We start from the raw sequence: 23640 nt of genomic DNA, 5'->3' as shown, positions 1-23640 counted from the left end.
ACAAGCAAGATTTCCGAAGGGAAGGAGCATAGTAGGATAATTTTAGCTTGTTGGTTGGCAGGACTGTCCTGCAAGCCAACACCTTTTAAATCTAGGAGAAAAAGTTTCAATCGGGACATTGACACTGGAAGTCAGAAAATATGTTTTATCTTAAGTCATATCCTCAATGTGCAGATTAATGAAAGAATTTGAAGGCTATAGTGATGTAGTATGATGCCATTTATATTCTGCAGTGAGTCGATGTGACGTAGATAAAAGTAATTTCGTGCATTTTGTAAATTCTGTTCGATGACACTGTAATCATTTAGAACATTGCGCGATTCAATGAGGACATTGACCGGACTGTCCGGGGAGTATGTGACATTCGACCAGAATGGCCAAAATGCAATCTCTGCAGAATTCGGAATTTTAGCAGTAAGCCTTCCGGATTGGTGATTTTTATGAACTAAGGGCGTTATTGGAACGTTTAGCCAAACGGTGAAGGCTGGAATATTCTAGTATTTTAAATTTTCAAAAATTCGAATGATGACGTCACATTTCTGAGAAATGCTGAAACGGCCATTTTAACAAAAAGCGAGTGAAAAACAGAACAACTTTTATCTGCGATTGCGAACAGTACGAAAATCGAGATTGGAGAACGACAACAAACTACAGAATAGCAGAGAACGTTCCGAGTTGCAACTATTGTGCTGCTACAATAGTTGCAAGGCCGTTGCCAACAACGGTGAAGGGTGAGAACCAGCCTTCCGGGTTAGCAAGAAATCAAGAGTAAGGAGCTTGATTCGGCGGATTCGAGAATCCGGAGGGGTCTCGGGACGGAAACTTTTATTAACTCACATAAACTTTTAGCATCCTGTCATGTCCTGACTTGAATTTAACTGATATTTTGATTAGTTTTGACAAGGATGAGGTGCTAGGAGTTGGGGGAAAGGGTTGATCCATCTTCGATGGAGATGATGATTTTTATCTACTGAACAAAAACAATAGTAATATGATAAGTAGTAGCCCTGTTTTTAGGAGTGACCTCGTGGTCTGGGGATACTGAGACCCAGCCATGAGCTCACTATTTTTGCATGTAATTCAGTTAATTTGAGCGTTCTGGTCGAAGCCGGAGAACAGTAACGTTTTTGTCGACCTGATGTAAGAAAGACCACCGAAAAGTACTGGCTTGGTAGAGACGGTGAAAAACATGCAAAGCTCTGTTTAGACGCTAGCCAGTCGTCTTAAGACTTAGTTTTGTTATCCGTCGATATGTATCTTCCGGGCGAATGTTACATGAGGCCCATCATCTTATTTGCTTAGTCGAAAGGTGTTTTGAGTCCCAACTGGACTGTATTTGCAGATATTGTAACAATAATATTGATTTCAGACATTTAGACACATGTCATGGCTTCACAGAATGCTCTAACACTGTGGAGAAGTTATTGAAGGCGACACGACAAGCGTAAAACAAGTTATCAATTCTCCACCTTTTTTTTGCACGTGCTTTTTATTTATACAATATACACGCGGTTATTATTTTATTACACATTTGTCCATTTATTGGATACTTAATTTACTCTTTCTTTCAAGGGAAACGGACTTTATCCTCCAGATGTTCCGAAGTCAACTTGTTCCATATAATTGGGCTGCCCGTACGCGGAATGATCAGGAAGTTCCATTTATTGTCTGAAATGATCAAATATTGGATATAATCTAATAATTTGACTGAATTTACTAATTGGAGGAAAACATCCAAATTCATAAAATTGGGGGATAAAATGGAGGAAAAAGTCCCTGTTTGAGAAATGGAGGATAATGGTTGAGGATATCGCCTGGAGGATAATGACCGTGGAGGATAAAGTCCGTTTCCCATAAATTTCGGTTTTTCGTCATGCTTAACTGAAAAAGAAACAAACGAATTCTTATTCAGTGTTTCTTTTTCTTTGTTTTTTGGAATCCCGACTGATTTCTTCAAGAAAAAAAATTCAGATCAATCAACTACCTGACGCAATCTCTCTATCTTTTTAGATTCTTTTTATTTTTGGACACTTGATCACGCGCGACTTAATCCTTTTTCATCCGGGAGGTTGATGTTAGAGCGAAAAAAGCGATCAGCATTTTAGATTTACTTATCAATATAAACAAACCAATTATCGGCAATTAAAGTGATCGTTTTTTATTTTTTTTGGGAGTTATGAGTTAAAATGACACTCGAATCAAATACGGCACTAAAATGGAGAAGAGTAGCGAATACTTCAGGACCACAACCACGACCGCGACATGGACACCGAGCAGTTGCTATAAAGGAATTAATGATAGTTTTTGGTGGAGGAAATGAGGGAATTGTGGACGAATTGCATGTCTACAATACAGGTAGATAGCGTAACTTTTATTCAGTTTTTGCTTGAAATGATTTTTTATAGACAAACTTTATTCAACTAAGAAAACGATATTCAGTCCCCACCAGTTTGTATTGTGAGGATCTATACTTTGCGTGGGGGGAGGATCCGATAGAGAATAGTTTTTTTTTTCAATTGTATCTATGATTTCGATGACCTTTAGCAAAGTTATTAACTCAGGCAGTGAAATTATCAAATGCGTTAAAGTGGTCAGTTAAAGGCAAGTATCTTGAAATCCTCGTAATTTTCAGTAAACAGTTTGAGTAATTATGTGATAAAATAGATACAGAATTTTTTTTTCAATCAAATATGGAAGTAAATTACAAAAGTTAAAAAAAGGGTTTGTATAAACAAAATAAAATAAAAAGTTAAGAGTTGAACTTTGATATTTCGAGCGCCTCGGCAACGCATGCAGCATTTCCCAGTTGGACGGCGATGCCGATTCGCTGTTTTACAGAATAAATATTAATTGCATCACGACTGAAATTGTTTCAATGGTGCACAAAATTTCTAATTCTTCTTTTATGATATCGTTATTTTGGCTACCGCTTTTTCTTGCATTGATCATTTTTTTCTATATTTTTTTTCGAAAAAAAATTAGGAAATGTAGTTAGTTGCAAAACGCATAAAATATAAGTTTTTCGAATTTTGAAAATTAATTTTTTTTGTTTTTGATTTTCCTGAAAATCAGTTTCGTCGGAAAGTTTGTTTTAGTTGCATAGCAGCCGGCTATCCACGCCATGGTAGCTTTATTTAAACGAAACAAGACCAATTCCTCACCCGGCTGTCCTAGGTATGGTAGCTTCAATTAAACGAAACTGAAGAAATTCCTCAACCCATTTCCCCTGCAATTAGGAAAGAAAGATTTGACCTTTTTGCTGTAGCACAAATGGATGAACCAATATAGATTTTTTCCAATAGGTGTTTCAGTTTTAAAAAAAGTTCAACCTCACTGCTGTAGGATTTTTCATTTTGGGAAGATGACGTTCAATGGCAATCAATCTGAAATTACTGCAAAACTTTTTGAACTGTTTCAGTGAATTTTTGATCAAGTCGATTAAAAATAAATTTAACTTGCATCACGACTGAAAATAAATTTAACTTGCATCACGACTGAAAATGCCTTTGGGTTGTAGAGAATTTTTTTTTTTACATCGCATCAGTTGACAAAAATCATTTTTTATCAGCCGATTGCCCAAAAATGGTAAAAAAAAAAAAAGGGCAATTTTAATTGAATTTTTAAGTATGGGAAAGCTCTTAATTATTTTTTTTCCAGGTACACAACTTGTTTATCAATCAGATATTTCTGTAGACCTCTTTTGTCAACTAACAGACATTTTACAATCATGTCCCCTCTTGTTTCCCCTGTTTTTACGAGTCGATGTACGAAGTTCAGCCTCTTATATAGGTCGTGATTTTTATTTCGTTTTTTTTTTCCAGGAATAGTCTTAAAATTTTGGATCTGAGCCCCCAAACTAGTGAATATTGTACAGAGGAGTTTAAAACAGATGTGTAATCGACAAAATCACAACCACCAATCTATATCAAACGTTTTCTGAGAAAAATCAACGAGGCTTACTTATGCATGTGGCAAGTGCTATGCACTTGTGCAGTTTGCAACACCCTGAAAACTGAAAAGATTTACGTTTGATAAAAGCAGGTATAATTAAAAAATTATTGGGATCGGGTCTTAATTTTTTTTCAGGCGCTTTGCAAAAATTTTTCACTTTCAAAAAAATTAGTTTTCTCAAAAACTACTCAACCGATTTTTTTTAAAAAAAGTGGTTACAATGTGAAGTGCGCCCACTAATCTAGGTCCCTGCATAAATCCCTAGTCTCTTTTTACCTTACCCCATTTTCTACAGCCTTTGAAAAAGTTTGTGGGGGAATTTTTTACCCATATTTTTGGACTTTTTACATTTTCTCGAAAACTACCCCCCAAAGTCTCAGATTTTAGCTTTAATGGGTAGAACAAGTTACGCACAATGTTTTTTACACAAAAAGTTATGAAGCTCGGATATAAGACATATTGTTCAAATGTCTTATAAACGTGTCACTCACAGTGCCTCTGTATTGCAAAGTGAACCTTGTTGACAGGCCTTTGTCTTTCTTCTGCCTGTCCGTGATGTTGATTTTCGGCCCCAACAGTTTATCAATAGTTTCTCTGACGATGGGTTCGTAGAATTGGGGTGGATACTGGTTTGCTTCCCATATCTTCTTTGCCTTTTGAGTACCGGTATGGAAATTGTTCCATGTCGATGTGGCATTAAAGATGCGGTGAATACAGCCCTAAATCATATTGCGTTTGTAACCACTCGGTGCAAAGGCTCTGAAGGAAAGGATCAGTCCAGTATCTGTGGGTTTCTGATACCAACTCACACATGCATCTTGGCATTTTACGAACATGTCCAGAAAAGGGATACCGTTGTCTCTCGACCTTTCGATAGTAAATTCCAAGTTGTGATAAAGCGTGTTGACCCTGTCTAAGATGCTGTCGATAGTCACTCTGCGCCGATCTCAAGATATCGTCTACAGTTTTTTGCTTTTTCCCTAATGGCCGGAACAGTCTCCTCTTCTTGGCACTGAGTGCAAATCCACTGGTCACCATACATGTTCTTTAAAGCCATCCTTCTTCTTTGAAATTCGAAAGTTGAGATTTTTTCAGAAAAAGAAGTCACTATTACTTGCGTTTCTTGACTTTTTCCAACTGACTGTTGGCTACGTTTTAACATATAAATAAATAAAGATTCGAAAGTAATTATAGAAGAATTATAGCAGGCAGGCTGGTTTTCTGCCTGCCTGCAATGCATTGAATTGCATTGTTAGCAAGAAGATTGATGCGACCATTTGTAAATCGGAACGGTATTGATGAGAAACTTCAAAATCTATCTTATTGATTTTTATTTGTCTTTAAAGACTATCGTTCACTAGACTTTATCCCATAAACAACTATTCGTAGAAATCTGGAAAAGTAAATTCGCTATATTATGAAACCCCAGTATTTTCCCAGAACTTCTTTTTGGTACCAGTAGTGAAAGGATTGGCTTGTGCGCCTAAAGTCTGGGGCTCGAGTTCCGGTTGAACCTTGTTTTTCATATCTGAAGTTTGAAATTTTGACTGAGAAAACATGAATTGTCTGTCTGGAAATCTTATCTGCTTATTTTCTGTCGACTTAATTTCAAAGCGCGGGTTTTGTTTGATGGTGCAGCCAGCTTTCGCCGTTTTAGTGTGCCTTATTTTTTTATTTAAGAGGGGTAGCATTGATGGCTGTCTGTGTCAAGGAAAATTTATCTTTTTTCGGCTTGTGGACTAAATTTGAATAGACGCTGACCTCCAACTATTTGAATTCGACTTGCAAGTTTAACGTTAATTTAGTTTTTGGTAACACTCATTCAGCATTTCTTCACTTTTTCCAACTACATTTTAGAGCCTTTTCCAACTACATTTTTGAGTCAAATTTAGTCCACAAACCGAGAAAAAAAATTAACCGGAAATTCGGACAAATAATTATTTGAAAAAAGAAAAAATTTTCTCGATTTTCTTAAGTTATTAAGGGTAATGAGCGTAGTCTTTACTCTCATATATGTCTTGCCAATTTTTTTTCTGGAAATATACTTTAAAAATTGTTCACGCTCATACTTCACTTTTGCAGATTGACATGTTTTTTTTTAAAGTTCATTTCATTTCCTTTGTTAAAAGGAGAGCAAACTCCACTATCGAACAGTAAAAATGTAAAGATCTTAAAAAGTGTGATCAAATTTTTGTAATCTTTACGCATTGATCCAGTTTTCTCAAATTGGGTTAATTTTATGAAAAAATTGTGACTCATAAATTGCTCAAGAAATCCAATGATGTTGAAGGACATCTATTTTTTTCTTCGAAGTTCGAAGGCTGTTTTTTAAAATATAAGTCAGTTTTTTTTCTGTTTCTTTGCATTCATAACTCTTTTCCAACTGTCAGTCGGCTATGTTTGCAGTTTTTTTTTTGAATTTTGTTTCGGAAATCAGAGTGGTCGGTAAATTACGTGCTACTTGCACAGCGACCTGCTATCCTGGTCTGTTAAATGGAAACTGTTTGTTTTAGTGTCTAACCAGTGGTTTGTTCCTGCCGTGAGAGGCGAAATTCCCCCAGGATGTGCCGCTTATGGATTTGTTGTAGAAGGGACCAGACTTCTCATTTTTGGAGGTGAGTAATCCTGTTCAGATATAATAGAGTCGATAAACATTTGCACACCAGCAGGGCTGCCAATTGGGAACATGATCTTGTGTTTAATTATCATTCGATGATGTTTGGAGAACTTGAAAACAGCATTTTCTGCAAAATTTTCGGGAACTTGCCCGCGGCTCGAATATGTTGGCAAAAAGTCTTGTTTGAATATGTCTTGTTTGCATTTTGAAGATTGCGACGTCAATTTAGTAGACCTACAAAAATGAATATGCAAAAATGTTGCAAAAAGTCTTGTTTGAATATGTCTTAGTTGCATTTTGAAGATTGCGACGTCAATTTAGTAGACCTACAAAAATGATAGTTTTTATTCTTTTTGCTGAAATTTGAGATCCGTAACATCATGGTGATCTTTGTCTGCAAGAAAATTGACTTTTGCTGCATTCTCTGAAGGTATGGTGGAGTTTGGAAAGTACTCAAATGACCTCTACGAACTGCAGGCAAGCAGATGGGAGTGGAAGCGACTCAAACCCAGACCACCGAGGAATGCGCCCTCTCCCTGTGCCCGGCTGGGCCACAGCTTCAACATTCACAGCCACAAATGCTTTCTATTCGGCGGACTGTCTAACGAAAGCGACGATCCCAAGAATAACATACCTCGGTGAGGCCTTTTTTGTTTATTATCTAGAAAATGTCAATATATCGTGTATAGTTGGTTGCACGCTTCGAATAGAGAAACTGCGAATAAAGAAACTGCAATTTAATAATCTAATAAGCAATGAAAATGAAAACAGTTATCCATCTTGTCAGATCCAGGTATCTGTGTCTATATTTTCCAAAAATAAACTAGTTTCATGGCAAAGTTATAGATTCCACGTTGTTTAATCTTGAGCGAAGTCCACGTGATTGAAACTTGAGCGAAGGTTTTTTTAGCTACTTGAATGATCTGTATGTACTGGAATTGCGACCCAGTAGTGGAGCCACTTCATGGGAGTTGCCGTACGTCACCGGCCAGCCTCCCCCCGCCCGGGAATCACACTCGGGGGTGGTGCACTGGGACGAGGCCAACAACAGCACCAAGATATTCATCTACGGCGGTATGAGTGGAGTCAGACTGGGCGATTTGTGGGTACTCGACATAGGTGAGGACAACGATGAGATATACTCGGTTACATTTTTTTACCCGTGCGATCAGCAAGGGTATTGCAATCGAGTACTAGACTTTTTCCCGTAAATAACTTTGTTCACACGACTCATCTACCGTGGTTCATAATATATTCAGTTTTCATATTCAATGAATTCCCGGCACATTTAGTCTGGAGGTAACGAATACGGCTGGGACGGCAAAGGTCAAGAGTTCGAATCTGATCAGAATGTTTTTTTTTTCAAACGGGAAATATTCTGTTTCAAGTAAAATTTTCGGCCTTTTAATTATCTGCTTGTGTTTTATCGGCTTAGTTGCCACATATTAGAATCGATTTTTTTTTTGCTGCCGCAATTGTTATTCAATTTGTTTGTAGTGTTTCGTATTTCCTGTTTTTGTTTTTTTGTTTCGCTTAAAAATATTAATCGCCCCAATTTATTACGGCCTATTTTTTATCGGCGTAGTCAAGAATTTTTGGGTCGTATAAAGGGAAATACAATTTTTTGCTCCCCTCCTCATTTTTATATTGGTTATAATTTTACCAACTCGGTTTGTTAAAATTTCATTTTCAATTTTTTTTTCGGCTTATGTTATATCGGCTTAGTAGCCACTGATTGGGTTGTTTGATGAGCGAAATTTTTTTATGTGCGTGTGGGTTTCGCCTCTAAATCAATTGTGTGTGTAACAAACAACTTTTCAGGGGCGGATCTAGGGTTTTCTCGAGGGGGGGGGGGGGGGGCGGATTTTCAAAATTTTTTCGACTTTTTATAGGTCGACCAAATTGATTTTCCGAGCTCTCCTAAAGAGCACTAAAATGACTATGTTTTGGCCAAATTTTCGGCGCCGCAGGCAAATTTTTGAAAAAATAGGTTAAAAAAAGTTTTTGGGCACTTTTTGGAAAGTTTTAATGTCAGTCGGCCAAAAATGGATTTCTTAAAAAGTACCAAATAGACAGATTGATTGCGTGTTTGTTAAGCTCAGTAAATGACTCGCAATATAACTCAAAATGGACAATTTGTTTCAAAAATAATGAATTTATTTTGCCATCTAGAGAACTACGTTTGGAGTCGACCAGTGATCCAGGGCATATGTCCCTCCCCCCGTAGTCTGCACACGGCGACCTTGATAGGCGACTACATGTACGTGTTCGGAGGATGGGTGCCTCTATACATGCCACTCTCGTCGTCGGAGGAGCAGAACAGTCCGAGTGGAAATGGAGGATCCGCTGGCCCATCTGCGACTGCTCAAGAGAAGGAGTGGAAGTGTACTAACACGCTGGCAAGGCTCAACATAAGTGAGTTTATTGTTTTATTCCTCGAAGGAGGGGCGGATTACTCAAAAATGTTGAGTTTTTTGGCGTCTATCTTTTTTTCCGGCAAACAAATGAGTTTTATGACGCTTCGAATTTTTTTGAAAGTTTTTGAAGCGCTTGACCAAAAATCTGCATCCTAAACTCGCTACTGCTTTAAAATTCTCTTAATTTGAACTTAATTGAAAAACTTGGGAATATGAAATTATGTTTACCCTCTTCTGTATGATTTTTTTCTTTGAAGACGAATATCTGAATATATGTAACAAAATGGCTACAACTTCCTAAGTAAAAAATAAAGAAATGATTTATTTACCAAAAGAACGCAATTGTCTTTTCTATAATTTTAAGTTAAAATTCTGTTCATGGTACTGAAAAGTGAGTACCCGCATTATTTTGAAGCTCAATGCTATCGCCTCCAAATGCAACTGGGTTCTCACAGGTTTTAAAGCTGCATCGTTCAAATTATAGTCAGTGCCAAAATTGATGGCAATATCTTTTCGGTCAGCGAATCTGATCGAAGTTCATTGACCTAAAACTGCTCATTTAGACGTCGAATTTCATCTTATTACTGATTTCCACACATAAAAATGGTTTCCGAAAAACTAATTAACCTAAAATGCTATAGTTTTTGACCGATTTAACTGCTCAAGTTCACCGATATACCAACAATTTGGAATTAACAATTAAAAAATCCTGGAAAGGCTGACAGAACGACGCCTTCGAGAGCAAAAAAGCCAAAAAAAAGTATTTAAGCGTGTTTGAGGCATTTGAGAGTGCCCCTATTCCGAGAAAGGTTTGGTCTCAAAACGGTGTAATTCACCCGAAAAGGGTTAACCCTCAAATATTCTTGACGTTGAAAATTTTAAAAGTGAGAGTTATGAAATTTATTCGGTAAATTTAGAAAAGTGGCAAATAAAAGGGGAAAGAATAAATGTTTTTTAGTCTCCTTAACTTTTATATATATTTTTTTCAAATTGTCTGTTTACTTTGTGGTTAATAGTGGTGGGTGTGTTCATTTCAGAGACTATGCGGTGGGAGAGTGTCAGTGTGGGAGAGATGGTTGGGGGCGGGGGCTACCACGAGGCAGATGTGGCTCCTAGAGCAAGGGCAGGACACTGCGCTGTGGGCATCAACTCCAGACTATACGTGTGGAGTGGACGAGATGGCTACAGGAAGGCATGGAACAACCAGGTGAAAAAAGAAACTAATTAATCAAGACTATGTAATTATCGTTCAAGCATCAGAGAACGTTCGGAACGCAGTTCAGCTGCACTTGCTTATTTGAAAACCTTTCGAGTTTAACATTTTGTTTTAGTCGTATTAATTGTGACTTTTTACTCAAAATTGTCATTTGACCTGAATTGGTCCAAAAACTTGAAATTTTATACTGTTTTTTTTTCTCGAAATGTTTGGAAAGGCCTGATGCTTAGCGGGTAAATCGAGAGTTTTCGTGCTCATCTTTCAAGGTTTGCCAGATTTCAATTTTAAAAATAACTGGAACGTTTGGAAACCTTTTCGACTGTTTCTGCAGGTGTGCTGCAAAGATCTGTGGTACTTGGAGACAGAGCGTCCAGTGGCCCCTGGAAAAGTGCATCTGGTGAGAGCGAGCACACACAGTCTGGAGATCAGCTGGAGTCCAGTTCCCACGGCAGATGCCTACATACTCCAGATCCAGAAGTACGACCAAACCCCCCTTCCCCTCCCGGCGGTCACTCCAGTGGGGGTGGGGACTCCAGTTGGAGAGGCACAGCTCAACGAGAAACAGAGATTGGCCTTGTCTGCTTTGTACAGCAACAGCAAAGCTGGTAAATATCTGAAAGCTAAGAGAATTGCTACTTTTTAGTATTTCTGAGTTGGTTATATTTAGTGGTTTTAGATTTAAAAAAGATTTGAAGTGTAGACAGTCAATGTGCAAGCTCAACGGAAGATTTTAACTTGTTTTGAATGCCATAAAAATAGAGCAATGAAAAATGTCATTTTCGTTAGAGACTTGCATGTTCATCCGATCTTTGCTAAATTGAGCTGAAAACTAAATTTATTGAACTATCTAGAAGTTTTTTTCGGAATCCGAGCTTGTTTTCATGAGCACCTGACACTGAGTGAAAAGTTTACCATATGCTTGGAGTCGTTGAAAAGTTATGTAAACAGGAATCAACTATAGCTATAGCCGAAGTTTTTCAGGGCAGTTGACTGGCAATGAAAGTTTTTTATTTATAGTTTTGCATAAAATAAATCGTTTTTGCATTTGTGTTTAAGGATGCATTTTAAAGAGTTTTCGGTTTTTTTGTTGAAATTGTTTCAGAAGTGTCAGATTTGGTCTCGAACCGACTTTCTACCACTCCCGCCAATGCAGCCGCAATCTCTGTCGAGGTAAGAGAACGATTCTCAAGAAATGGTTCTGTCATAATATGAGTTAACTTTTAATAAGCTAAGTCAGGGGCGGATCTAGTATTTTCTCGTAGGGGGCGGATTTTCGAACATTTTCTTGACCTTTTTTTTAGGTCGACCAATATGATTTTCCGAGCTCTTCTAGAGCACTAAAAAGACCCTGTTTCGGCCAAGTTTTTTATGCCGCAGGCAAAACTTCGAGGAAAAAACAGGCCAAAAAATGCGTTTTTAGGCACTTATTGGAATTTTTTAACCAAAAAAATCGCGGTTTTTCGGCGCGCGCTCCCCCCTCAAAATTAGTATATTGAAAAATTTTAGGGTCCGTCAGTCGAAAATGGATATCTCAAAATAGTACAAAGTGGGGACAAATATCGACTTTTCACCTATCCGTGCATGACGGAATTTTTCATGCAATTTGAAACAAATGGATGCTCTGCCTCTGAGCTTAAGATTGAGAAAATATTTAAGCTGGGACCATTTTTCGTAAGGATATGGGGGTTGCGATTTGACAATTTTTGATAATTAATTCGCGCGAAATATTTTTCAATTTTTTTTATATGTCTGTCGGTTTAAGTTTCTTTCTATTTTCGCCTACGTCGTTTTTATAATGATATTATGACCCTAAGTAAAAACAGTCGAAATGCGAGCATATCATTGGTTGAAATGTATTTTACATGGTGCTTTTTCGGACCCTTTATCTCAAAGTCGGAGAGTCTGAAAAATGAACTGGAACCAATTCAATCTATCTGTCAATAGTTGATGTGTACTTTGTTCATCACCTAAAACTTCCCCTATATGTTTCTATTTTATTTACAAGATTCAATTCAGCTAGAAAAAAGTTCATTCGGGGCCTTGAAATAGGCGAAACATTTTTTAATGATTGTTTTGTCAATATGTACGCAATTTAAGAAAATTGTCTCCTCTTTTATTTTTAGAGCCATACAGGAGGAGCATTGCAATCTAAACCAGTGACGCTGGTGAAGCCCGCAATCATCTCATCCGCTCATCTTCAGCAGCAGCAGGCTAGTTGAACTATTTTCAGGCATCGGCCACATGATATCAACTTCAAATGTAGTACATTTCGCCGCTCCTTCAATTACCGTATATTTCACGCACCAAGTCATGCAATGAATGAGGGGAGAAATTTGTGTAGACTATCAATACCCTGACGTTTTTCAAAATATGGTCTAAACAAGTTCCCTAATTACGTAAAATTTTCAAGTCTTTCTATTTCAAATCAAAATATATCTGATTAATAGATTCTTGGGTGCAATGTCTTCGTTTAAATTTAACAGTGATAATACCAACAAACTAGATTCTTTTTCATTTTGTCGTTCATTACATCGATATCATGTTTTAATGTATTACATTTGGATAGCCCGAAAAAAAATTTGATATCGAATTTTGTTATGAAAAAAAGAAGAACAGAAAAAGAGCTCCAAATTATATGAGTCTGATTTGTTCTCTGCTTTGTCAGCTAACTGAGTCTTAGTGCTTTAGATCTCTCAGCCGATGATGACCAAAGTGGTGCCGAAAGTGGCAGTGTCCTCGTCTTCCGTGGGTGGTGCAGGAGGAGTTCTGGTGAAGCCGGCCCAGATTGTGACACTTGGTGGAAACAAACAGCCCATTACAGCCGGACAAATCAAAGTGAGTTGTTGTTCTATGTTTACCTATCGTGAAATGCCTCATGTCACAAGGACAAAATGCCTGAAAATTCAATCAAAGTTTACTATTTAAAAATCTCAAGGAACGAAGTTGGCAAATCTGCCAAAATTGACTTTTAAAAGGGAGCTTATTTGTTGAAAAGTTTGTTAATTGCAAAAGGGGCTTCAATCATTGGTTGGGCATACATGCAGTGGCAACAAAAGTTTTCCTCGTCTTATCAAAGTGCATCTTTTGTCATTACCAAAATCAAAATTCAAGCTTAAGTTTCACGTTCTGTAGCTCCCTTACAGTTATGGTTACAAATAAAGAGGCTGTGTGATGTCAAAACAGTCCAATATATGAAATTAGGGAGACATTATTAATCAGTTAGTATATGCAAGTTAATGACAAGTTTTTGGAAGAGTCAATGAACGTAGTGAAGACTTATATAGGTCGTGATGATTTTTTTCACGAATGTCGCTGAATTTGTTCACGCTCAAGTTTGATTTTTCCTGGTTTGAATTCTGATTTTTTTTTAAGTTCACTTCATTTCCTTTGTTGAAAGGAAGGTAAATGTCACTATCGAACAGCAAAAACGTGAAAGTCACGAAAAGCGTTATCGACCTCTCGTTTCGAAAATGGAATTTAATTTTCAGATTTCGTTTTTGTTCCCAGCGAAATAAAACTTTTACCAATTGATCCAGTTCTCTCAAACTGGGTTAGTTTTAGCAAACAAGTGTCAATAATAAATGTTCCTGAATTTCAAAGAGTTTCAAGGCCATGTGTTTTTTCTTAGGAGTTCGAACGTTTTTTGTTTAATTGCTTAGAAATCATGTTATGAATGTAATTTGGCATCAAAAGGTAAATTGAATGTAGGCACGCGGCTCCCTCCCCCCTGGAACTGTGATCAAAGTGATCAAAAGTGGCGCGTCAGGAGTGACAACTGGCACTGCAGGTCCAACAGTGGTGCGGGCAGCCTCTGGACTCGCAGGTGCCGGCGGCTCAGCGCCCACCATCATTCGGGCTGTGAGACCCCTGAGTGGAGGCATACAGACTGGGGTCGCTGGAGTGGGCCAATTGGGAGCCAATCGAAGCCCAGTTGTCCTACAGTCAAATCAACAACCGCACCGCGTGAGTTACATGAAACTCGAAAGTTGAAAAATTGACGAAAATTTTGATCGTTTTTGTTCAGGAACACTTCAGCTGCGGTGGCTATTTTTACCCTTGTATTACGTGTCCTCAATTTTAAAACATGAGATGATTATATTCGAGGAATTTTGTGTGGCCATTATGTTTATTGTGACTCAATTAAAAAGGCTTCCGTTATCATTCGATTCGGATGAGATAAATGTTTGGTTGAAACTGCTGGTGATGTGTGTAGGTCGTTTTGGGAGGTGCTTCTTCCTCCGGCACTTCTCTGGCCTCGTCTTCCTCTGTTGCGAGCAGCAGTGTAGTGGGAAGTGGCTCTGCAAACATCATCCGGATCCCAGCAGGAGCCACAATTAACGTGGGGGGACCATCTCAGATCATGAATCCTCTGCCCTCCATGGATGACAACGGTTAGCAAATTATGTACAATTAGTTTCTCAGGATGCGTTACCTGAGAACATTTTGTTAGACGAGGCTTCCGTTATCATTCGATTCGGATGAGATATTCTGTTAGTGCTCTTGTATTGTCTAATTGCAATTTAACAGACAGTAGTGTCTGAAGAGCGAACCTCCGCCACGTATTTTTTTCAGATCAATCGCATATATATTTATAAGCCATTTCAATGAAAGTATAGTTAAGCTTGCGATAGGCAAACGTTACCAAACCGGAATATAGACTTTTTTCGGTTTAACCACTAATTTAACGGAATCACTTGAATCATTTTATCTTTGGCTTATATCAAATCAAAACTCAGGTGTAAATTCACGTATGTGGCGAAGAGGTAACGCACCTGTCTTCAAAGACAAAGGTCAATGGTTGGAATCCCGCCAGGACCTGTTTTTTTTTGTGGTGGAAAATTGTCCGCTGGTCAAAAAATCTTTGTCGGATTTCTGTTTGTCTGCTTTTTTTGTCGGCTTTGTTACCGCCGCGCCACATTTGCCTAAAGGTTGGGATTTTCTTAGTCTAATTACAAAAAACTTTTTAGTGTACTCCGGTTTCGGGCAAGTAATTGAGTTCCAACAATTTCGGCCTATTTTTTTTTTTGAGTTTGTTTCATGCTGTTCATTAAAAAATTTTGGGAGTTGATTTCTTATAATTTCAAGGAGTTTTCTGTGCATTTAGTGCAGTGATAACACCTATGCTATTTTTCGGGTTTACAACTTGTTTAACAGAATCTTTTGTATCTTGGTTCATCATGTATTCTAACTTCTAAGCATTCTCGAACAACTTAGCCTGGAGGTAACAAATATGCCTGGGACGGCAAAGGTCCTGGGTTCGAATCTGACTAGGACCTGTTTTTTTTTCAAACGGTAAATATTCTGTTTCAAATAAAATTGTCGGTCAATTATTTGTTTGCTATCTGTTGTCGGCTTAGTAGTCAAATCTTGAAATAGTTTTTAGCTGCGCGCATTTTTCTTTAATGTTGCTCGTAGTGTTTGATTTACTCCTACAATTTGTAATTTTACTTACCTTGACTTCGTATTTCCTTGTTTGTTTGTTTTTGTTTCGCTTAAAAACATTCCTCGGCCCAAATCATTCATTTCAGCCTATTTTTTATCGGCATAATGACCTAATTTTGGGTAAGGAAGAAATAATTTCCAAATTCATTTGAAAAATTTTAGTTTTTCTTAGAAACTTCTACTGTTTTCAAAAAAAGGTATTAATTGAAAAACAGCCTACTCTAACTGTGTGCCTGTATACTCCCCTTGAGTTTCTTTTTTCTTTACTTTCAAATAAGTCTGTGGGGGAATATTTGACCGCTATTTTGATTCGTTTTCTCAAAAAATACGCTCTCAAATCTGAGTTTTTAGCTTCAATGAGTAGAACGGTTTCAAAAAGTTCCCTGCAATTTTTTTCCATATAATTTTACAAATAATTTTCTCGAAAAGTACCTTGCCATATTTGAGATTTTTTGGTTAAATTCAAAGAACGGGTTGTGGGAAGGTCATTTGCTTATGCGTCTACTCCCAAATTTTTCTGACACCAAAAGTTATGGCCCTCGGAAAAATCAAAATATCATCTCGAGAACTACCCTCCCAAATCTACGATTTTGGGTTCAATCTAAAATACAGGTTGAGTGAATTCCTTTTGTATAAGCGGCTACGACCTATTTTATCACTTAAAAAGCAATGATCTCGGAAATGTCAAATCTTTGATTAGTTGACCGTTTTTGGACTTTTCGCGCTAAATATCCTGCCAAAACTGATATCATAGGTATAATCTAAACAACAGGTTGTTGAAAACCAACATTTTAGCTGGTTTTGACCAGTTTGTTTGAGAAAAAGTTATGGCCTTCAAACAAGTCGAAGTTTTGAAACTTTAGCAGGTTTTTGCCAACTTTTTGACTACGCGAAAACTACCGTGCCAATTCTCAGGTTATTTTCAATCGAGTAACCCGGTTTTGGGAATCATCTCTGCTTCAGCGGCCACAACCTGCAATTTGGAGGAAAATGTCAGGGTTTTTGGAAATTCTTTTGACAGTTTAGAACTTCTGACCGTTTTATAGAAACTTTTTGAATTCTTAAAATTTACACAATCAAATCTGAGATGAAAGATTCATCTAAGAGAACTGGTTGCGATAATGGTTTCTGCAGAAGCGGCGGCTTCTTTATTTCTTATAAGAGAAATTTTATCTCCTTTCAAAAATTGATTATATCAAAACTTTTTTTCCTCTTCTCACTTATTTTAGTAGAGAAACAACTAAAGGTTTTGGGCCAATTTTTGAAAACACATGTGTCGTGCCGCATCAGTATAGCAAATTCATTCAATATAAAACACATACCTCCAGCTTTCGCTGGATGCCTGCTTGTTTTCGATCTAAACATACGAAAATTTTGGTTCGCCTAGGTTTTTTCAACACTTAGAATTTTTTTTCGGTTTGTGTTTTTTTTGTGTTTGTGTTGTATCGCAAGTGTTCCGAAGCTCGGCTTCGCCTCTGTCTAGACTTTCGTGTCTGTTAGTTTTTGTCAGTTTGGGTCCCGCAGAAAGGCTCGGCTTCGTTTTAACACTTTGAAAGCTCTTTGTAAAGTTTCTAATTGTGCAGGTAATTTTGTTTCAGGCATTTTATCCTGTTAGGCATTTTTTTTTTACTTTTTTGAAGGATGCGATATTTGAAGGTTTTTTTTTCAATTTTTGATTTGTCTTTTTAGTTGCTGATAATCATAGTCATACATTTTTGTATCGCAAGTGATGCGAAGCTCCGCTTCGCATGTGTTAAAATGACATAATCAATTTAAAGTTAGATTTTACGCTAGAAATGAGACTCGGAAAGAACTGAAAACGGGACCGGAATAGGTTAAAGTGTTTTACTAGGTCACGCTTCCTATACCCTGTCAGGAGAGTAAACAAAAAGTTTTTTTTCCAAGATTTTCTCTCTTTTCTCAATTCGCAATTGGGTTATCTCTTAAACTACGATGTATTGTAAAGTCCTACTTAAGCCACAGAATAGCAAAGAAATAAGACATACGAGTAGCTCAATTGAAGATAAATCAAAAAAGTTTTGTTTTTTAAGATTTTCTTTAATATCAAAATTGACCATATTTCTTAAACTACAAGGTTGGAAGCCGCGGAATGGAATTTTTGAACGACAAATAGTTTGCATTCCGTTATTGGTTCAAGCTTTTTGAATTTCAAGTTTTTAATAATTTTTGAGAGTGCGAATTTCTTTTAATTGGGAACTAGACGTTTCCCCCTAAACAATTTTTCTTACAAATATGTTAGAAATTGAATTTGCTTTATTATTGAAACTCGATAACTTCCAGTATCCTTCCTACTTGGTCTGCGGGTAATTCGGTTGCCTCGGCATTGTACGTTCTGGGGTTTGAGTCCCGCCGGACCTTGTTTTTTTCGGTATGCATCCATCTGATTTTTTTTTCGGGATAATTTGCTTTGTCCGCCTATTGGTTGTCTGCTTGTTTTGTCGGCTTACTTGCCACATTACGGATTGTTCTTTTGCTCTTGGCAACTTTTCCTGCGGCTGCAAGTATTGTTGATTTTAAATTTTACAAATTCTACAAAATTTACTAGCCCTGGCCTGTTTTTCACTTTAAAGTTTCATTCGGCCTACTTGGTTTCGACTTTGTTGAATTGGCTTAGTCAATTTAATTAATTCAGGTCGGTCTTGCGAAAGTTGAGAGTTTTGAATTTTAACTGCTCAACGTTTTTATGATGTTTTTTTTTTAGATTTTCGGCTCAACGGTCGTTTAATCTCTCATTTTTCGGTTTAAAAAAATCTTTAAAAAAATTAAATGTTTCCAACGGTTTTTGACTTAGTTGTTTCCGTCTCTGTTCGCTAGCTTGCAATGCTTTGATTGCGTTGTGTCGCACTGATGCGAAAGTCTGCTTGGTCTTTGTGTTTAAAAAAGTAGACAGTTGCTGAGTCAGTAGCACAGAATGTTCCGATCTCACTGAAAAAATCACAAAACGAAAAATCAAAAAAAAGTTAATTGTTTTAAAATGTTTTGCCTACATTTTCTGTTCAGCTCATATGTCAATGAACGTAGTAAAGACATTAATAGAGGTCGTTTTATTTCATCTTTAGAAAAAGACATGAAATGCTGCAATAAGTACCGAAAGAGTGAAGTGGCGTGAACAAGATTGTAATTGATTAAGTTGTCATTTAGCATCCTTTTCACACTATGCGATTATGTTTTATGCAAACAATTTTAAACAAACTCACTAAATGATTTTGCGGCTGTTCCGTGAGCTCTGTTCTATTGTCCACCAACAGGCTTATTTTGAGCATTATAAATATCCAATCTATTCGAAATTTGTTTTCTCTTACCTTTGCTATGAAACCAACAACTCCGATGATGTATAGTTATAGTTTTTTGCGTAAAAGGTTTATTAGACCTAAAGGGTTTCGGCTTTTAAAAAATGTATGTTTCGTTATATTTGTGTGATTCGAGGGGTACTCTAATTTTGAGTTTCAAACTGTTTCTACGCTGAAGTTTTTTCATGGCAGTTTTGTTCGGCTGAACAGGTGTTTGCCTAAGTATTATCGGTTTCGTATTTTTGTTTCAATGCTTATTATAGCTGGCAATTGAAATGTTTTAATGTGTGAAACTTTAAGTGCATCCATTTTTTTTCGACACTTTTGCAAACTAATTTTCCGATTTAGTCTAATTTTCTGTCGGATAGCTTGCCTTGATTAGAGTCGATGAACGTAGTTCATTGACTCTTAATCTTCCTTTGACTTTTGAAAGCTGAGATTTCAAAAAATAAGTCAGTATTTTTTGTTTATCGGTTTTTTTGGAATTGTGAAAGTTGATATTTCAAAAATTAAGTCAGTATTTTTGTTTACTTGCTCTTCCAACTGCCTGTTGGCTATGTTATATTTGTTCTGTATCGCAAAAAATTCGACATGAAATTGAGATAAAATGCGGCTATTTCTGTTTGCGATTATTTATCAATATCATATTATATCAATTTCTGATTTTTTATCGATTAGAATGCATGGCTGCAAGAATTGGATGGAAAACCTATTTTTTTCAACATGCGGCATTTTCAATAATATATTTTTTTCGACGCTTTCGTGTGTGTACCTTGACTTATTATCTAACGAAACTTCGTTGCGAACGCATTTTAAATTGTAAAGATCCACTCCTGAAGGTAGGGACTGCGATTCTTAGTTACGAAAGAGACTGGCCCTTTTGTGGGGAGGGTATGGTTGTGCCATTTGCGGCTGTATACACACAGCGTCGCGTTCACCACTTGAGGGCGGGACTTCTATACTCCTTGATTTTCACCCTTAACCGGCGCCGCTCAAAAGCAAATCCACATATCGGGTTAGGAAATTGAGATCCGGATACAGCCCCTTCCTCAATATGTACCTGAACCGTATTGACCCGCAACGTCCCCTCAAATTGCCACCTTTGTGTTTCTATGATACCGCTCTCCGCATTTTTAACTGTTCCCAGAACACCACTTTTTAAACCCCAATAGACTTGTAGCATCGTCCGACCGAAATTTCTGGGGCTTGGTTTGAGCATGCCAGAATCGCCCCCTCAAGGCTAAAAACAACAACAACAATTTCATTTATCAGTGAAATTTTTAACCATTTAGTTAAATGCTCTTAAACATTTGCGAATCTTGGTTGAAAATTGCGGTCTCAAATCCTTGAAGTTTTCGAGATATCGCGGTTTTTTATAACTTTTCAAGAAATTCTGGATACTTAAAATTTGAAAGTTTTTTTTATTGATGTGAAATTTTTGACCGTTTGGTATAATGCTGTTAGACAATTGCACTAGGCTTGCAAATCACGGATGAAAACTTGTTATCTCAAATCCTTGTAGTTTTCGCGAAAATTTTAATAATAACTAAAATAGTTTCGATAACTGATAATATACAAAAAAATTTCATGGAAATGCTTAATGGGTAGACTCTAATTGGGCAATCTCTGCCCTTTGTCTATATACTCCAAAGTCTGGTGCTCATAATGTTGGCATAAGTTTTTTAATTTCTAGTAAATGTATATTTGTTGTATGCTGGTGTTGTTTGTTGTAACTTATGGAGAAATAAATTCTTCTTCTTCATTGAACGGAATGTTTCTGCTTGAAACGAATTGTTTTTATTGTCAAATAGTTAAATGTAAGTGCTGACAAATCTAGTTTAGTGCTGACAATGTTTAGTGCTGACAAATCTAGATGAAGAAATGCCCCCTGAGAACCCGATGACAGAACATATCCCAACTTCTCATCATCAGCAGCAAAAACAGTTCAAAACAGGTCACCAAGAATTGTCCATTTTCTTAAAATTTATGGACCATTTTTTCAATAACTGAAATAAAGTGATCTCATTAGATTTTACAATGCTGTTCTTCGTCATAATTAAGTGTTTTAAATTGTAGGCGCAGTTGCTCCACTTTCGCCTGATTTCCATGCGGACGGGGGAGGTTTCGAAGAAGGTGAAGGAGATGAACAAGGGGGAAGTAGAGATGAGCCCGATATTGGGGGTGCTCCCGAAGTGAACCAGGGTGCCGAGGAGACGGGCGAAGTGACTCCTGTGGAGAGTGCAGTGGAAGCAGCAGCTCCGGAAAACCAGCTGGGCGCCGATGTTCCTGTAACAAGCGAACAACTCGATGGCTCGCCAGTGAAGAGCGAACAAGACGCATCGCATGTCTCGCAAGGGGTTGAGTCAGATTTGAAAACGGAAGAGAATCTAGGTGGCGACGGGGATGTAAAAGAGGAAAAACCCGTGTTAGGAACTGAAGCAACTTCCATTCACGCAACGCAAGTATCGCCCAGTAAAATGGAACATACAGATTCTAAGGAAGAAGAACAAAAGGATTTTTTGGATCAATTTGGAAGTGCTTCTGGTTTCCAGCCTGCAGTATCATCTGACATCTTAGACCAATTTGAGAACAAACTGGAGATCCCCAAGAAAGAAGATAACGTTGATGAGAAACGAGAGGCTGAGGGTGATATATTAGACCAGTCAGAGTTCATGGAGTTAGGAACAACGTCTAATCAGGCAGATGAACTAAAGAATGAACTGGACCAGCAACCAGATAACCGACAACAACAAGACCTTAATGAAGATTACAAAGAAGAAAACTCCAATGGTATTGGTGACATGTTTGAAACTAACCCTGAATCATCAAGATTAGTTCAGTTTAGGTCTCAAATTAACGACGATGTGACGTCATCGGCAGTCCAGGAAGGAGTTGAACAGTTTCTGCTGCCGACGGGCGAGGTTGGAATGAAAACATGTTTTATATCTAATTGTCTGTCAATAATCATTCTGATTTCTTGCAGAAATCATTACTCAAAATGTTGAGATTGAATATGATTTGTTTTGTTGAGTCCTTACTCATTGTGTTTAAGAGTAATGAACGTAGTGAAGGATCTTATATAGGTCTTGCTGATTTTTTTGTTTACTTTTTTTTCAGGAAAAAGTCTTTACACAAGCATAGCTTGTGTTATAGTATGAACTTTCTTTTTTTTCAACCTAAATCGCAAATATTGTTGCGACAAAATGTTCATTTTGATCCAGCTATTAAGTACAGCCAATGCTACAGATATTAACACTGGCTGTTATATTACAAATAGCACTTAAGCTTCAAAGTATCATGGATCTGTAGCGTAGAGGTAAGGAAGGAGACCAGCAACATAATAAGAGGGTTCGAACCTGGGCAGGGGCGAATGTTTTTAACGAACTTTTTCGTATACTAGTTAAAATGCGTCCGCTCTATAAGGCATGTTAGTTGGTAGATTTTTTTTTTCAAATTGACTAGTACTGCTAATGCGTCATAATTGGCGTGCGTCACTTAAGAAATTTTGTACAGTCGAAGTTTTACTCATTCAGTTTTTCCCAGTAGCGTTATCGGTCATATTTTTGCTTGTGTATGCGAAGTGCAACTTCGCCTCTGTGTAAAATTTGCTCTCGCTCAATTTTGATTTTTCGCTTTTTCTCGTGGGATTTCTTTTTAAGTTCAGTGCATTTCCATTGTTAAAAGTAAGGCAAACTCCAGCATTGAACAGCAAAAGTGTAAAGGTCACGAAAAACGTGATCGACTTCTGACTTCGAAAATGGAAATATATTATCAGATTTCACAGCGAAATAAAAGTTTTACGCATTGATCCAGTTTTCCCAAATTGGGTTAAATATATTATCAGATTTCACAGCGAAATAAAAGTTTTACGCATTGATCCAGTTTTCCCAAATTGGGTTAATTGTAACAAAAAAGTGTCCACCAAAAATTGTTCTGCAAATTCAAAGAGCTTTAGGGCCATCTATTTTTTCTTCGAAATTCAAAAGTTGAAGGCTCTTGAAAAAACACGTCAGTTTCCTTGCGTTCATTACTCTTTTCCAACTGTTAGTTGGCTATGTTTTAAGTGCTATTGATAGAAGTGGTTCATTACTTATTTAGCTTTCTCTACTTGTTGTACGATACTTGATTTCGTAGGACTAACAACTTTCCTTCCATTTAGGGAAGCAGCAGTGGTCATTTGAAAAGAAGTGAAAATGAGGCGATGGACGAGGTGGTCTCGGTCCCTATTGTGTCCAGTCATTCTCACCAGGAGCAAGACACGATGGACGCAGCAGCGTTGGCAGAGTTTCAGCATTCAATGGTAAATGAAGAGTAGAGTACCTTTTTAAAAACGACTAGACGATTAAAAATAATTTCATTTTCCAACTATCTATAATGGCTAACTCCCTCTATAATGAGATATGTTTTTGAAATAAAACAAAAAAAAGGTAATCCTAGTCTAGTAGATGCGAAGTTTTTGATTCCTCTCCCGTATCAGCAACAGTGGTACCCGTTTACCGGCTTATTACGTACTTTTTAAAACATGCTATGTTAAGCATACTACGAGTCCATAACAGGAGAATATTGTCAAGGAAGCAGCAATAGAAGAAGTACAAATTAAGACCTGGCTGATAATTTGAGATGGTTTAAAATTTTTAATATGCGTGTTATCTGATTTTTTTTTAAAATGTCGGGATGATTTTTACG

General features: G+C 37.2%; 1 protein-coding gene across 1 annotated transcript in view; it reads left to right on the top strand.

Moving 5' to 3' along the window:
- Positions 1 to 2072: 2072 nt before the first annotated feature.
- Positions 2073 to 23640, top strand: part of LOC134845023 (host cell factor 1-like) — a 33871-nt gene continuing 12303 nt past the window's right edge. Inside the window, exons 1-15 of the mRNA XM_063861853.1 lie at positions 2073 to 2355; positions 6465 to 6566; positions 6999 to 7206; positions 7479 to 7687; positions 8741 to 8983; positions 10023 to 10192; positions 10533 to 10806; positions 11304 to 11371; positions 12325 to 12411; positions 12890 to 13036; positions 13910 to 14164; positions 14415 to 14592; positions 20813 to 20908; positions 21031 to 21875; positions 23114 to 23254. Of these exons, the coding sequence (XP_063717923.1) occupies positions 2187 to 2355; positions 6465 to 6566; positions 6999 to 7206; positions 7479 to 7687; positions 8741 to 8983; positions 10023 to 10192; positions 10533 to 10806; positions 11304 to 11371; positions 12325 to 12411; positions 12890 to 13036; positions 13910 to 14164; positions 14415 to 14592; positions 20813 to 20908; positions 21031 to 21875; positions 23114 to 23254 (3192 nt within the window). The 5' untranslated portion in view covers positions 2073 to 2186. The remainder of the gene's footprint in view (positions 2356 to 6464; positions 6567 to 6998; positions 7207 to 7478; positions 7688 to 8740; positions 8984 to 10022; positions 10193 to 10532; positions 10807 to 11303; positions 11372 to 12324; positions 12412 to 12889; positions 13037 to 13909; positions 14165 to 14414; positions 14593 to 20812; positions 20909 to 21030; positions 21876 to 23113; positions 23255 to 23640) is intronic.

This window comes from Symsagittifera roscoffensis, chromosome 4 (genome assembly GCF_963678635.1).
Source record: "Symsagittifera roscoffensis chromosome 4, txSymRosc1.1, whole genome shotgun sequence".
NCBI lineage: Eukaryota > Metazoa > Xenacoelomorpha > Acoela > Convolutidae > Symsagittifera > Symsagittifera roscoffensis.
The sequence above is the reverse complement of the archived record's forward strand: the minus strand, read 5'-3'. Positions and strand labels throughout refer to the sequence as shown.